At 34.1% G+C, this 17849-nt stretch overlaps 1 protein-coding gene and 1 long non-coding RNA gene across 2 annotated transcripts; both read right to left on the minus strand.

The window, feature by feature from the left end:
* Positions 1-10557: 10557 nt before the first annotated feature.
* LOC149488153 (uncharacterized) lies at positions 10558-16640 on the minus strand. The gene is made up of 2 exons (XM_089695832.1): positions 16164-16640; positions 10558-12229 (listed from the first exon to the last, which is right to left on the minus strand). The coding sequence occupies exons 1-2, from the start codon at positions 16172-16174 to the stop codon at positions 10558-10560; spliced, it is 1683 nt and encodes a 560-aa protein (XP_089551958.1). The 5' UTR covers positions 16175-16640.
* Positions 16641-16791: 151 nt separating this feature from the next.
* LOC149488154 (uncharacterized) lies at positions 16792-17208 on the minus strand. Its single transcript, XR_016315797.1, has 3 exons — positions 17122-17208; positions 16934-16995; positions 16792-16859 (listed from the first exon to the last, which is right to left on the minus strand). It is a non-coding gene; the product is annotated as an uncharacterized LOC149488154 (long non-coding RNA).
* Between the last annotated feature and the right edge of the window lie 641 nt (positions 17209-17849).

A 17849-nucleotide genomic window follows, 5' to 3' on the forward strand; every position in this document is an offset into this window, starting at 1 on the left:
ATTATAGAATGGATCAATATCTACAAGAAAGTCCGCGATACCATATGTCCATCTTCAGTAGTTATGTTACTACAACAACTTTTTTACGTTTTCAAAGTAAATAGAAGTGCCGACAGTAATCAAACCATGTTATCCATACACATATATTAATCCTTATCCCATTAAATGATGTTTTATTATAGACTGTTTCAATACCAGCAAAATACTTTTTAAATGAAAAGAATTGGATATTCCATTCAAAAGATATAACGAATTTAAAAGTGTCAATCTACAGAAAATAGTAGGTATACTGTTCGAGCAGGCCGTAGTGCGGGGGTCACGGAGGAATTCTACCAATATGCGTCTTGACGGAACACAGTGGGGTTTTGGTCGGTAGGAATCCGACATAACCCACGGCCCCTCCCCGGGAGGCCGTGGGTATCTATGAAAGATTTCCCCACTAAAACAAAAAAAAAAAGGCCGTAGTGCGGGACGGGGTAAAGGTGATTTTCATGTGATTAAAAATTAAACCTATAGTCCGACCTATAGTAGACTTTTCACTGTAACGATATCGCTATCTATGCGGGTGAAACCGCAGGGCATTGCTAGTAATTAATAACGAGCCTCGTAAAGAGGTCGTTATTTTTATCGACAACTTGAATAAAAAATATATTTTCAAACAAAAAGGCTCGCGATAGATAATAATACCTAATTACCTACATACATAATAATATTATAATATAGTTAGGTACCTAATATTAAAACGCTTCCAATGATGATTTATGAAGTCAGATATGAGATATTAGGTCTCTAAGATTCAGTCACTAAGTTACAGTATGTATTTTTGTTTTTTTCATCAAGCTACCATCCTTTTGTTATTGTTCAATCAGGCTGAAAAGAGTTTTTAAAGAAATTCGGCATAAAACAAACCGATTTCATATGAGTCAGCTATCATTTATCAACAATGTAGGTGCCTAGTGATAGATGTTCCATAATAATATAAAACCGATATTGGCGGATCATAAAAAAATTCCAATGTAAATCGTTAACTTGTGAAGGCTATAAAAAGGAAATATTAAAAGCCCCATAAAACTCACCCTCACATTGCGTTGCCAAAATGAAAACTTAATTTTATCGTGTTGATTTATTGCCATTATAGGTACCGTAAAATTATTATAATATGAAATTCATTACTAAATTGTCCAGCTAGATTACAGACATCTTGATAGTTAGCCCTTCTACGAGAATATTAAAATTAAGTTATTGTACTTAGAAAATGGGGTTAAAATTATTCGAACATTCGATTTTGAAAAGTTGGAGCTAATCCATACTAATATTATAAATGCGAAAGTAACTCTGTCTGTCTGTCTGTTACTCAATCACGCCTAAACTACTGAACCAATTTTCATGAAATTTGGATGGAGATATTTTGATACCCGAGAAAGGACATAGGCTACTTTTTATCCCGGGAAAATGACGCAATCCCGGAAATCCCACGGGAACGGGAACTATGCGGGTTTTTCATTGACTGCGCGGGCGAAGCCGCGGGCGGAAACCTAGTTACACATATTTCAGAATGTACCTATACCTACTGGTATTTTAGTAAATAGTTTAAAATATATTTATATTATGTACTAATTTTTCACCTTGTAATATAATTATGGCCTAATCCTAATGTATCCTTAAACGTGCGTTATACTGAAATAAAAAAGATAAAAAATAATAAATTCTATTATTAGTAAAAGAGGTAAATTAATGTATAATATTATTTTATACTTAGTCACAGGATGGTTTTCCGTGTTCCAATGTTTTCCTGTTTTTAATTTATGCGAGACTCACGATATGAAACAAATTCAGAACTATTCCTGTGGTTAATTATTATAATATTATGTAACTTAAATTAAATAATTTATGGAGGTAATTTGTGTCTTTTTTGTATTACATTATGGTTGTTATGTGAAAATCTTTATTTATAAACTTACCCATACAGGAAAAGCAAAAGGATTTCAAAACAGAACAAATGGTATCGCGTATTATAGCGTGCCTAAATGTTCTATCTGCCTGAGGCAGGATCCTTTTTAAGGTAAAAAAAGATTTTGTGCCTAAAGTGTCAAATCTCTCAGTCTCATCTGCCTTTCTATTCTATTTGATCTACTAGAAATTAAGAAAAAGGCCTTCTAAGAAGACGAACACGTACTTGACCGTAAATAGAATGTGCCAAATTATCCTCATGTAAGCTCGTATAGCTAATTAGTGTATCCAGGTCGTGTGAGAATATTAAAATGAGAGTATTTTGGCAAGCGGCGCACGTAGTAAACTTTATCAATAACCGACTTGAGGGAAACTCCTGTCCCCATGGAGTGTGTGGTCAGTATTATAGCTAGTGTTAAATATTTCTTTATTAGAAAAAAAAAAACAAACTTATTATGTTGAAGACTTAGTATTTAAGTATTTAAGTCATGAATTCAAATTTTTTAAACCGGTGCAATGTCTTTGTACAAAATGAAGAAGAAGAGTAAGTGCTTTATTAATGGTCCTATTAAAGTTTCATACAATGAGACCTTTTCTTCAATGAGATTCTTTCCTTGAGGACCACTTTTTCATACATACCTTTATTATAGCCTTGATAAAATGTACCTAAGTTATTTATTACCAAAGAGTCTAGAATAGTTTTTCTTACCCCATCAAGCGATATAAGATTTGTATCGCGATCAGTGACAGTGTACACTGGGGCTAATAAAAATAAGTTTATTTCTTCGCAGAAGTTTCTCCGCTGCCGTCAGCTTTGAAAAGATTTGAGTCAAGGAGACTCTGATCATATCACTGCATTAACTTTTATTAGTTAAATTAGTGCCTATAAAGACTGAATAGAATCCTTTAAGAACTTCCAGATATCCTGGGCAAACATTTTATTCTTATTACATTATCCAATTTAACCAAACTTATAACTCTACCTCGTTAGAAATTTAGTTCTTCGTACATATCGATGTTTCTTTGAAAAATCTTACTTATTTCTTTACGAAATATTCTACAATATATCTTTTCCATGAATACAGATACAGGAGATTATTAAGGCATTTTCAATGTTTACATAAAAAATAATCTCAGTGGTAAATATACAATGATTTATAATCCGTCTTCAGTGTTGGCTTGTATGATTGATATTGTCTGAGGTGAATCGATTCTGTATACCGAGAAAATAATATAATATATTGACTTGCTTTTAATATGAGGATAATGAATTTTCAACTCTAAAATTAACACAAAATTGGCTAACGGCAAGTGAGAACCACAAGCAAATTCATTTTATATTAGACTAGCTTTCCGCCCGCGGCTTTAACCACTTTGTCTAAAATAAAATCGTCTCCAATACTGTAAAATATACAAGTTTATACATACATATTACCTATCTATTTATATATTTTTTAAAAAATAAACACACGATAGCTTTTTTTAACACGTTCAGTACGGCATCGGGTCGAAAACACCTGAAGTGAACTATTCGCGCGGGCCGGAGAGAGATTTCTATTGCTATCGCATGGGCCGGGGTAGTTTACTTTAGGATTTTTTGTAGTGAGAGTGTGACAGATACATTGACTGGTATTCTGCCACTAAATAGTACCCATAAAAGGAAAAATATTGTATCGGATCTTAAAGACCTGATACGGCCTGCAAAGAAATTTTGTCCTTGCAGGACGGATATCGGATCTAAAAGACCCGATGCCTGATAACCCGATAGCCGGCCCTTGGTGACAGGTCAGTTAATTAGTGATGTGCATAATAATTAGACGTTGCGATATTGTATTGATATCTATTATTATATATCTAACAAAATTTTACGATTATGATGCGGCAATGGTAGCCGTGGTTGAGATTTTTGATAGTTAGAAAAAAAAATTTTACAACATAGAATAATTTTTGGAAAATAGATTTTACATTTTTATAGTGATTCCAAGAACCTTTTGATTCACCCTCGTATTGTCATAACTGTTATAATGAAGCGCATACTGTTTTTGAGGTAAAAATAAATAGATTTTTTTTAATTATATAGTCGATTCATTTGACATCACTAGCAATTATATTCACTAGTGCCGGGATCAGGTGTATAAGATCCTATAATTTTACTACTAATTTAACCTCCTTTAATGATATTTTTTTCAAAAACGGGTCTAATGTTGTTATGCAGTGATTCAATAACAATACATTTCAAGAAAGAATATTCAAAAAAGTCTTCAACTTTATGACACATTTGATTTTAATGTCAAAAGGTGTAACAGGTCCTTTCCACCTGATGCCGGCCGTAAATGAAGTTCACCAAAAGGTCTTGTAAGCCCTATGCCGGCCCAACGATAAGTAGCCAAAATCGAGCCCCGTCTTGAACGTGTTAATTAAAAAGAATTTGCTTTACAAACTTACTACAGGTTTAGAGGTAATTGGAATAAATAAAACCCCAAAGCATGAGTAAAATGTAATTATTGTGTTATATTAAATCTATACTTACATCAGAAGTAATTTAATATGATGTAATAACACTTCTTTGACTTGTTTCAGTATTGTAAAGAATGGTTTGGTATTTAATTAAGATTTCAAATTAAGCGTAATTATTCATCGTAAAGACTAACGGGTTCTGAACTGCAAGTTTCATATAATATTTAACTATAAGTTACCAAAATAGAACTTAATATTGCACAGTGCTGTCTTCTTTGGTTTCTTTCTCGACGGTCTCAGGGATTTCTAAATCTTCATTCCTGAAGACAGGCAAGTGCACTGTAACAGTGCCGTCTTTATATGTCCAGTATGGGTCGATTGTATTTTGTGGCGCTTTAAAAACTTCCGTGGACATCAACGCACCGTTGCTGTATACTTTCATTTTGATGAATCCATCCTCGAAAGACACTCTAATATCTTCTTCCTTCACATGATATACTGGGAAGTCTATTACATACATGTTATCAATGTTTAGTCCGGTTCTGTCCTGGATTTGTTTGAGATTCTCAATTTCATGTTGAAAGTCAGTTTCGTTCGGTTCGGCGGTTATTAGAGATACACAAGCTATGAAAAATAATGCGAGCGTATTCATTTTGAATAGCGAATGAATACACAGTGAGGAATGAAGTTTGTTAATTTTGTATAATTGTATATATAGGCGTAATTTTCCTTGAGCGTCATGAAAATTGTATATCATGTTACGTCTATATTTGGTAAAGCGATAATACACGGACACATTTCATTATAAAAATGGAACTTGGAAATTCTAATATAATTTAGGGTAGTCAATACCTTATAGCCATCTTATAGCATATTTTTTTTTATAAAATATATTTGCAATTAATTAGGTAATCTGTGTACTTTACTGATATGCCAATTAATTAAGACATTCATGCTCTATGATATCATCTCGTTTCCTTGTATTTCTCGGTGCAACAAGCGGACAACTTTGAAAGATTTTGCTATTTATTTGATTTGGTTCAGGTTGATTCCGTAGTTTCCATAACCCGGGGCCACACTCTCCATAAAAAGTACAGTTGTACATTCTAGAAAACAGATGCCAAAGAAATAAGTAAATTCCAGATATCAGCAACTTTAAACTTCTCCTTTTAGGTATCAATAAAATAATATAAAATATATAATGTGTCTTTCCAAGAAAGATAGCTTTATTCAAGGTAGCTCATCAGTTCGCAGTGTTTACTCGAAAAGACATACATTCTCGTATCCCCTTTGTAATTTGAAACTTATCTGAAGATAAACATGTTACAAGGCAGAGAACTTCATTACGCTTGATTAAATACCGCTCAAGTTGTACATTACGAACCTACATTAGATAATAGATCGATTAAATACGGATTTACATCTATAGTAATATAATAAAGCTGAAGAGTTTGTTTCTTTGAACGTGCAAATCTCAGGAACTACTGGTCCGATTTGAAAAATTATTTCGGTGTTAGATAGCCCATTTATCGAGGAAGGCTATAGGCTATATATCATCACGCTAAGCCCAACAGGAGCGGAGCCACGCGTGTGAAACCGCGGGGCGCGGCTAGTAAAATATAACTTTATAAACATATGAATCGCATGAAGAATCGCGGTCACTGTTAATAATGGACTTTATTTGGTAACAATAAGGAAAAATGTCTTAGTATTACGAAATTGCTCAACATTAATAATTATGAATATCAATGTTATTAAAATAATAAAACTTTAAACAAGCAAGCCAAATATCAATAATTGTGTTATACTGTATCTATTTAGATAACCTAATTATGCTTTTATGTTTGTCTTTCACTCTGTGACGCTTTTCCTTACAAGTATTACGTTTTTCACAAAGATAGATGAACAAAAATGATGAATTTATTTTATCCAGTCGTTAACCTCATATTTTCGATTCAATAGTGAATTAATTGTAAAATAAATTCAAATTTGAACGGAGATTAACGCATTGTTTGATTTCGTAGAACATCTGTAAACACTTGGCAATATAGTCTCTCATTAGTTGCATTGAATTGATTTTAATCTGATGAGACGGTGAACGAACTTAGTGTTTATTCGTTGATTGTTATTTGTAGATTGTTTTTTAAAATAAAATGTTAAAAAATAAATTATTTTAAAAAATGTTAGGCTTTAAAAAAATAGAATAATAAAACGAAAAGAAAAAGTAGGACGCACTTTTTATAAAGAATTTTTTTCAAATGCTCTTTTCCTTGTTATTAGTCCTTTAAACAACACCGAAATATGTATAGAGTCTTTTATATATGTATATATATTTCATACCACAAATAAAAATAACATATACCTACATTTATTTAAAACTAGATTAATTAATCCTCGCCAAACACATAGTTGCTGAAACTAATGATATTTCCTTGTTGTTTAGATATGACTTTCCTGGTCATGTTAATTAATGCCCGAGATATTATTATTATTATACAGTTTCAGAGACATCCACAAAATATATTGTACTTATTTATATTTAAATATTTTTAGCTATTGCATAGCTTCTATCGCGGGCCTTGAGCGCGGGGACCGAATCGAGAAATTCCGTAACGAAAAAACCTCACGCTCCCCACTCCGACGGGCTCGGAGGTGTGCCTTGAAGGCATGCTATGCAATAGCTTTACCGCGGCAGTCCCCGAGTGCCACACGTCTTTTTTTAGGGTTCCGTAGCCAAAATGGCAAAAACGGAACCCTTATAGTTTCGTCATGTCCGTCTGTCCGTCTGTCCGTCTGTCCGTCTGTCACAGCCGATTTACTCGGAAACTATAAGTACTACAGTGATGAAATTTGATGGGAATATGTGTTGTATGAACCGCTACAAAAATATGACACTAAATAGTAAAAAAAAGAATTGGGGGTGGGGCCCCCCATACATGTAACTGAGGGATGAAATTTTTTTTTTCGATGTACATACCCGTGTGGGGTATCAATGGAAAGGTCTTTTAAAATGATATAAAGTTTTCTAAAAAACATTTTTCTTAAAGTGAACGGTTTTTGAGATATCAGCTCTCAAAGTCGTAAAAAGTATGTCCCCCCCCCTCTATTTTTATAACTACGGGGTATAAAATTCTAAAAAAAATAGAGGTGATGCATGCTAATTAACTCTTTCAACGATTTTTGGTTTGATCAAAGTATCTCTTATAGTTTTTGAGATAGGTTGATTTAACTGTAATTTATTATATTTGCTGCTACGGAACCCTTTGTGCGCGAGCCCGACTCGCACTTGGCCGGTTTTATTTTCCTTACGGTCATCGACGAATTGAATATAAACACATAAGTTTATAGTTGGTTAAAATATGTAACAAGGATCAGGAAGATAACACGTTGAAATGACGAGATCTCAATCATTCTCTTGTGTTTGATTTTACGCGTGTATTCATAAATTAAATAATTTTTAATTGCTCTAGTACCTTTGTCAGAGCAAGCAAAAGGGCAGCATTCTGTCCATTCGTTATTGTATGCATTCTTTGAACTATGTAATCATTTATCAAATAGCCTTACACATAACACTACTTATATTATACACATTTACATACCACATAACATACATCAAATATATATCTGTAGAAATCAAAGAACATTAAAGCCCTAGGGATGATATCGCAATAGGAGGCTTCAGCCCCAGGGAGGCGTCGTCCATAATTGAGTCCATTTCTTCTCATTTGAAAACTTACGCTCACAACGATTGATATTCAAATACGAGTAAGTAAGGAAAGGGTCTTTGTGTACTTCGATAGTGCTTGCCTGAATTTTATATCGAAACCTTTGTGGGTGGGATCGAATATTGGTAACGTAAGTGTAGTATTTACAATATTTTATAGGCATAGGTACTAAACGTAAATAAATAATGGGAACTTATAATAACTTTTATCCGTTCTAGACTGTATCGATCGATTGAATTTACTTTCAAATTTATATAATACAAAATACATTTAAGTATATACTTTAAATTATTCTTTGTTCAATTTTAATGTAAACAAATAAAATTATGTAAATATTTGCCTCAACGATTAATATTTTGATGATTTGCGATATTCTATTAAAATGAAATCCGTCCATAGAAAAACAGAACTGTAAAACATCAAAATGTGCAAAATCAACCGACGCGACGCAGAGCTTCAAAAGCGTAGTCAATTAAATTGAAATGAATGTATGACTTTTAAATTCCTTTGAATCCGAATGAAAAGATAAATATCAGGAGCTTGTAGGTGTTTCCGAACGATCACATTTCAATCGGGAACGGAATTCGTCCGATACCGGGGCATTAACTTTTGATGGAATCCATTAAATCACAAACACGACTAATGTAAGAGAAAAGCCCGTGTTCTGTATAGACACAATCGTAAAGGTCGATATGGAGCTTGGAAGTTCACGGCTGATTTTGTTTACAGCTTTGTTGGCACATCGCCCTTGTGCATAACACAAGTGTTTGGAGATCTATTCTTACTATTGGTTCTAAAACACAGTTACAGTTTTTTTTATAGAAATGAGGAACACTATCATATTTTAATGAAGACTTTTTATCATACAAGCTTTTATAGACGATACACAAAAAAAAATCCACTGCTTGGCGGGCGGAGTCTAATAGCTCGCTATCGCGAACGCGGGTGTGCGCGAAGTCATTCTTGCAAACTCGCCGCGCTGCCGCTGGCCGACTCGGGACAAACATGTATGGAGTCGTCACACAGTTATAATATTGTTATACATTTATTTAATTGTTGATTTATTGGTTTTATTTTCTTGCTTATAAATAAATAATCTTCTTTTTAACAACTACTTAGACATTATTAATAATTATTATTATTTCGTAATGTTTACTTTATTACAAAATAATAGAGGTTATAAATAATCTTTAAAATAACAAAAAATATTGTTACTCTGAAAAAATGAAATGGTACTCAATAACGCGGACTACTGAATTGATTTGATGCTGACGTAGATATTACATCATGCCCAGAAATGAAAGGTACTATTTCTGGAAGAAGTTATAAACCCTAATTCTTCTCAGTCAAAGTCAAGAGTGGAAGATATCACTAATACATTAAAACTGATGCGAAACTTTGGATGTTAATTTGTATATTTTTTTGTTAGTTGTTACTTAATCACGTCAAGACTACATTACCAATTTTGATAAAATATAGCTAATTGCCTGGATTTACACATAGGATACTTTTTATCCGAACTGAACACTTCTGTGGGATAAAACAGGATTCACGATATAACCTAATTCCACGCGGGCAAAGCCGCGGTCGGAATGATATTTTTTTAAATAAAAAAATTGTTTAAAAAAAAACACAAAATATATTGACGCATTTATTTATTTTTTGCACTCTATTATAATTGTAATTATTCATTACAAATAATCAAAATAAAATAGCCAGAACAAAGTTAGGCCCTGATAGGGTAGGTAGGCAGGTACAGCAATGTGAGACGAACACTGGTTTATTTATATGTACCAATAATAATGTATTATAAACATTAAATTAAGTTTACAAAAAATACATAATATTAGCTAATGTGAAAACGAATCAACCAATCATCCCACAACAATGAAATGTGCACACAAATATTCATCTAAATCGGTTCATGTGATTAGGAGGAGTGACTGTAGCGCCATCTTCCGGGCCCAATTGTGTTTCCAGATCACCCAGGAACTCAATTTAATATACTTACACAAAATTTTTCGAAATGAAAACTCACATTACTATGTAAATATGAATATAAACCTGTTTTATTACTAAGCAATTTCCCGCACAGGTGAATTATATTGACCGACCCGCGAAGGCGCAAAAAAAACCGAAATTTACTTATTAATAATTTATTGTAAAAAAATTACATGATAAATTATTCCTAACTTAAACTATGTCCCTCCCGTTCAATGTTGGAACAAAGAGTGCTCGTCGTCCACGGCGGAGCAGCTACAGCGTCGCGGTGGCGATGATTGCCGCAACACTCTCTGGAATCGCAGGTGTGCGCGATGTCGCAATTGCTAACAGGTGCAAGTCCTTCTTGGGTGGCCCCATGCATCCTCTAATAGTTAAGGCGTGTATACACAGTACATAACACCTCCCTCCTGAAGTTCAGCGATTATTGGCGGGCAAGGCTCGTTAATATCGCTGAAATTTCACACTCCGCCGATTGATGCTCTATTTCTTCTTTTTGATTACCATGAACACTCGTAGTTTTAGGTTTTGATGTACGCACTCTCCGTACGACGTACCATGTCACTAGGGAAACTGCACTCATTATTAATATAACATATATCGGTATTATGGAAGGCTGCATATAGAGAATCTCGTATCCGTTGTTGGTACTGATAGGCATTTCCCTTGATATAGCTCTGTTACTAGCGTGTAATTTATCCAAATTTATCGAATTCAACTTCAGAACTTCTTCATCTGTATTATATTGGCTGGAATCTGGCAGGTTTGCAATTTTCATTATCTGTCCTTTGATATGGTCTTCTCGATTGACTATCTTGAAAGCCTCCGTTTGAAGAATGCAGTTTTTGGGTATTGTGGCTAAGTAGCTTCCTTTAATGACGTCATATTGATCTTGCGAGCATGATAGGTGAATTTTTGATGGCTTGGGGAAACTAATGACGTAGTGGGCGTCGTCTAATTTTTCTAGTGCGGGTGCTCCGAGCTCCACAGGCGTGAAGAGACAAGATGCGACGACTCGTTGCGTGGTAATAAGGTGATACACGCAGTCATTTTTGGATCGATGATGGTTCAGCTTGTCCTCACATAGATACCCTAGGCCAGACTTCGGGCATTCTGCCTCCATGTACATAAAATCCTCGTCGTGAATTGCCACAAAAGGATAGGGTGGAATTAGGACTTTACTATCTTTATTAGGAACTATGGATAATTTAAATAATTCAAAGGTAGCAGGAAGGACAACCGGGAACATAAAAACTATAACTATATTTCTATTACTATAATAATAGCCTAGTTTAACTAAATCAAAATATTCTCTATAATTAACTTGAGGGATTTGAGCTTTGCCATAAAATTTGTTTAATTTATTTAACATTTCTTTTAGTGAATTTGAATTGAACATAAGATGATGCGTACTTTTCGCACGAATAAAACCTAATAAATTTTCTAATCTATGTAATTCCTCAGATATATCATCAATGTTATCTGATAAAATTGCTACGCGTTGAATTAAATCGATGTATATAGTAATGTTTAAATTATTTTCCTTTAAATCATTTATAGCTATTTCAATTTTTTCCTGATTTTTAATTAAGTTGTTTAAAATGTCAGATTGTTGGTTTATCCAATCTTTACTGAGGCTTATATGATTATTCATTTCTGTGACCAATCTATTTTCATTATTTTGTAATAATTTAATTGCGGTATCATATTTAATTGCATCCGTATAGTCTAGGTTACCAGAAATACTTTTTATTACTGAACCTAAACCATCTATGAGACCTCTCTTTTTGCGATTGGGTTCAAAATTTTCTAACTGATTTGATAATTTAATAATCTTATAATGTAAGTGTTCGATATGTGAATTATATAGCGAAAATAATCTATCGTGCAAATTAGGTGTTAATGAATTTAATTGATCCTTTACTATGGTTATACTATCGCGAATATCTTTTAAATTAATAATTTGCAAAAATGAATGATAATGAGTGACAATTCTTGCAGTTCCAATATTAAATGGTAGTATACCGGGTCCATCATCCAAGCTACTCAGGGTGGGATCCTCCGCTTGAATCAGGCACAGGATCAGAGGAAGGATTCTGTAACAATTTAGGTACCCTCTTAAGCCTAAATTTAGCAACAGCGCCATATTTCTTCTTAGTATAGATATGAATAGGTAAATCAGCCGGTACATCTGTTATAGGGATATCTAGAATTGGGTTCTCCGCGTCAGTATGAACTGTGACGGTGTCGGAATTTGCTTTAAGAGTATCTGATTTCGAATGTGCAGTAATCTTAATTGAATTGGAATGACCACTAATTGTATCTGAACTTCCTTTTATTAATGAAGGTTTTGTCTCTGTTGGATTAACCGCTAAAGAATCTGTTTCCTCATTATTAATTTGAATTCGCGATAAAGCATCGGCGTTACAATTTTGTTTTCCCTGCTTATAAATTACGGTGTAATCGTATTCGCTAAGTTTGAGCCTCCAACGTGTGAGACGGGAATTAGGTTCCTTTAAATTCATGACCCATTGAAGGGGTCTATGATCAGTTATAATTTTAAACTTACGGCCAAAAAGGTAAGGGCGGAAATACTTCGTTGCCCAGACAATTGCTAATAGCTCCTTCTCAATCGTGCTATAATTAATTTCGCTACTATTAAGTGTACGTGAAGCGTACGCAATTGGTTTATCGGAACCAACGGGGCCTTGTGAGAGTACAGCACCGATAGCTAAATTCGACGCGTCAGTCGTAAGAATAAATTCTTTATTGAAATCAGGATACTGAAGAATTGGATCATTTATTAATAATGTTTTACACCTATTGAAACATTCAATGTAATCTTTAGAAAATGTTATCTTTGAACCTTTTTTTAAGCATTGTGTCATGGGTTTCGTGATTTTAGCGAAATCTGGTATGAATTTCCTATAATAACCTAATAGACCTAGAAATCGTTTAATGTCGGTTGGAGTTTTCGGAAGAGGATACTTTTGGATGGCAGATATCTTATCTGGGTTAGGCTTTATCCCATCTTTGCTAATAATGTGACCTAGATACGCGGTTTCGAGTTTAAGAAATTCCGATTTATCCATCTGTATTTTAAAGTTGGATTCGCGCAATCTCTGAAACACTTTTCCAAGATTAACGATATGCTCCTGTAAAGAAGTGCTAAACACTATTATTTCATCCAGGTAGACTACACAAATAGAATTTTGCAATTCTCTCAGTACATTATCCATAACTCTTTGAAAAGTAGACGGACTGTTCTTTAGACCCATGGGCATTCTTAAGAATTCAAAATGACCATGTTCTACACTAAAAGCAGTTTTTGGAATGTCAGCCGGGTTCATTTCCACTTGATAAAACCCACTTGCTAAATCTAGCGTTGTGAAGTATTGACAGTTACCCAATTTATGTAAGACATCTGTGATATTAGGAATCGGATATTTGTCATCCAAAGTTTTCTCATTTAACTTTCTAAAATCAACAACTAAACGCCATTTAACTTTGCCGGATGCATCTGCCTTTTTAGGTACCACCCAAATAGGAGAGCTCCATGCTGAATCTGATGGTCTAATAATACCCTGTTCTAACATCTTACTTATCTGATTTTGTACTTCCTGCCTATGAATAAATGGATAGCGATAACTTTTCGTATAAACCGGTATTTCATCCTTAGTTCTAATAGAATGTTTAATTTTATTCGTAAATGTTAAGTTTTCTCCTTCTATATAAAATACATCCGCATACTGTGTACATAATGACTCTAAATTTAAACGTTCCTCATTATTTAAGTGATCAGTACGCAAGCGAGATAATACCTGTTTCACACGGTCGGACGAACGTTTGGTGCGCGTGCACTCGTTATTATAAACCTCGGCACATACCGGTCGATCCATTGAAAAAATTACATCATTACGAGTTGGATTAGAAATTTCCACGATAGCGCGATTGCTTTTCGCCTTCGTTAAACATTCAGAAATATGACAATTACATATAATTTGTTCCGGTATAATAGCGTCTCCATTCTCAACATCTACGGGTAATCTAACTAATTTACTACTTCCTGCGGGTATGACGTCCTCATAAAGATTAGCGTTCCGTGAGTCATATACTAATAACCGATTCGTAGCATTGCAAGTATTTAAAGTTTTAGTTTTATAATTAATGGATGCTTCCCATTTATCTAACAAATCTGAACCTATTAAGCCGTCGAAATAATTGTGAAATTTATAAACGAAAAATGTGATATCGTCAGGGTCATTAAATTCAGGAAAACTAGGTAATGTTATAGAATAATTATTACGTGTTACAGCATGAACATTACTTACTTCAAAGGGATCATAATTAAGAGTAACGTCAGGAAAATATCTCTGTACTGCATCAGGGCTAAGAAAAGATTGGTTAGCTCCAGTATCAATTAACAATTTAAGTGGAGGATTATGAATTTGAATATAAGGAAGTTGACGTTGCGTGTGTAGATTTAATTCTATTTTGGTTTTTCTAACCTTTGGTGGATTCTGAAAATCCTGATCGTGTTCTGAACGTACGTCACCCGTTTCAACAAAATTTTCAGGTGCGTCTGTCTGTTCGTAATGTACATAGGGATCATATTCCGTACAGTAATATTCATTATTATAATAGTCATCTTCATAAGGATATAAATCGGTACAGTAATAATCTTCATCTAGATATTCATTATGATTCATCTCCCTAGTCTTAAAATAATTACTCGGGGGTGGATTACCAAATTTTGACCAATCATGAGCGCGTGCAAAAGGTGTCGGTGGTAAAGTCTTTGTCGAGTAATGGCTAACGCCACTCATAGGATGCGGTTTCGGTTGCGCGGGATGTTGAGGCTGTAATCTGAACGTATTGCTCTGCGGGTTATAGTTAGGGGGTGCAGCGCGAAAAATTTGCATAGTACGAGTTGGACGTGCTGGTCCTTGCGGTTGATTAAAATTTGATGGCTTAAATTGCGGTCTAAACGAATGTATTTCACTAAAATCATTATGTCTATAAAACGGTTCATGCGAGTATGGCATTCTAAAAGGTACGTGGGGTTTCCTATCAAAAGTTTCATTACGTTGTTGAAGGTATAAAGTGCTTTGTTCTTCATTAACGTATTCTAATGCCTTTTCAATGGTTGCGGGGCGCATGCAACGTATGCGTGAGCCTAACGGATCTCTTAAACCACGTAGGAAAGCCTGTAGTGTTAATTTTTGATACAGGTCCCTTTTTGCCTCACGAGTAGTAACGACTGTTTCATGTAATGCTATATACGTCATTATGGTACTAAAAAGATGCTGACATCTTTCATAGAACTCTTGAGGAGAGCTACGACCTTGCGTTAATAAGGCTAAATCGTTATAAAGGGCGGTCTCATCTCTATGGTCAGAAAAGTTATTAACTAATACGCTTCTAATACCGTGCCAAGTAGTAGGTATACCATTTGCATTAATAACTCGGGCTGCGGGCCCAGTAACTTTATTTAAAATACCATTACATAACGCGGCAGTTTTTAAAGTATTTCCGGGGTCTTTATCTATAAATTCCTCAGCTAATTGGTCACTTAAATGTATAAATCGTGTTAAAACGTTAACATTACCATCAAATTCTGGCAAAAGCCTAAGTGCATTAAAAATTTTATCCAAATCTGACATTTTAAATATCTGTATTACCTATATAAAATATATTAAATTTAATTAAATTTATTTACTTCGTTAAACTAATATAAAAAATTAATAATCTTTACCTAATATATTTGAATTATAAAATGAATTAATTAGTAAAATTCGAAAATTAATCAATTCGTAATTAATTAATATTTAAATTTATTAATCTTTTATCAACCTAATATCTATATATTTGAATTTTACAAATTGATTTTGTAAAATTCTACAATTAATTCTCGATGAATTAATATATTTTAAGCCTACGCACTACAGTTCCTCGGTTCCCGTGAATGGGTAATCTAGGAAAACTTACAATCTAGGAGTGGCAAGACACTAAGAGAATTAGTGTACTTACAGGATTTTCATTTCGGCCTTTCCTGCAGTATCAATGTTTGGATACCCTTCGCGTTGCGGCGGCCAACGGTGTAGGTTCTGGATCCCCGTCGTCGTCCCTCCGATGGAATAGCGATACTCGATGCTTGTAGTTTCGCGTTCCGAGAGACGGCTCTCAAGGATTATCCACAAGACTGCGCCAATTATATTGACCGACCCGCGAAGGCGCAAAAAAAACCGAAATTTACTTATTAATAATTTATTGTAAAAAAATTACATGATAAATTATTCCTAACTTAAACTATGTCCCTCCCGTTCAATGTTGGAACAAAGAGTGCTCGTCGTCCACGGCGGAGCAGCTACAGCGTCGCGGTGGCGATGATTGCCGCAACACTCTCTGGAATCGCAGGTGTGCGCGATGTCGCAATTGCTAACAGGTGCAAGTCCTTCTTGGGTGGCCCCATGCATCCTCTAATAGTTAAGGCGTGTATACACAGTACATAACAGGTGTAGTAAGTATAAATAAAATAAATATCAACATCAAATTCTTTATACAACATACTTATCTACCACCTACTAAGAAATGTAATTCTTGAAATTTTTTCGTATTTTTTTTAATATAATACTACTCCAATGAGCTCCTGTTCCATATTACGTCCACCAAACTTCCACTAAGTTCACCATGATTTTTTATTTCTTTGCAATTTGTTGCTTTTTGCTAAAAATGGAATCATGCGATAAAACCAGTAGAGCGTTGATAACATACATTTTTGACTGAATAAAGGTACTTACGAAGGAGTGGGTTCACATTGTGAACAATCAGTGGGTTTATTTTCCTTCTGGATTCCGGATTTCTGAAAAGATTATCTATGCTATAAATGAAAAAATCTTACACATTCGTTATGTACTTAAAACAGGGGTACATATCAAACATCGTCTATAATACAATTATTATCAAATTTAAAATAAAACCAACTTACTTCATTAATTTGTTCCAATTGTAAGCATTCTTTTTCCTCCAACCTTTATGTTTCTTCTTCTTATTTTCTTTATTGTCCCATTTTATCTTATCGTGTTGTCACCCTTTGCGATTGCGCGAGCGACACAAGTTCCCCGTAGCGGGAATGACTCGTGCAGCGATCGGGGTAGGAAGGTACAGGGCGGCTCTCGCTATATTGGCTGGTCGCGCGCTAATTTCAAGTATTTCTTGTTTATTTCAAAACCATCGCATATTTCAAAATTCTAAATCGGTAGACGAATAGGTTGTATATTTTATAGTTAATATCCAAAAAGTCGTAACTTTACGTTTGTTATTTTGAAGATGCCAGAGATTAAAAAAAAATAACAATGAGAACTTTGTATTTTTTTTCTATCGAGAAAATATCATGGAATCATGTTTCTAAAACGGTAGACGTATTGTGTTACTATTGAACTTTCTTGTCAAGAATTTTCATCACGACAACTTTAATAATATAAAAATTACGAAGGTTTAAAAAGGGCCGTAAATGTTAGAAAAATTAATTCATCACCTTAAAGCCTACGCATTTTTTACGCTGTTATCTTTACCTACTACTACTACCACCTTGCGATTCGATGTATAGAACAATTATTACAACGTTAGGGTCTTCAAGAAAATTTCTTATATTATGTTCATGATAACGTGTTTCGAAATTTTCAGAAAGTAATAGAAACAAAGAATGATCGGTAT

This window comes from Colias philodice, chromosome 6, assembly GCF_061535455.1.
Source record: "Colias philodice isolate Cphi_HAF_F1 chromosome 6, ilColPhil1 Martin Lab GWU primary, whole genome shotgun sequence".
NCBI classification, from domain to species: Eukaryota; Metazoa; Arthropoda; class Insecta; order Lepidoptera; family Pieridae; genus Colias; species Colias philodice.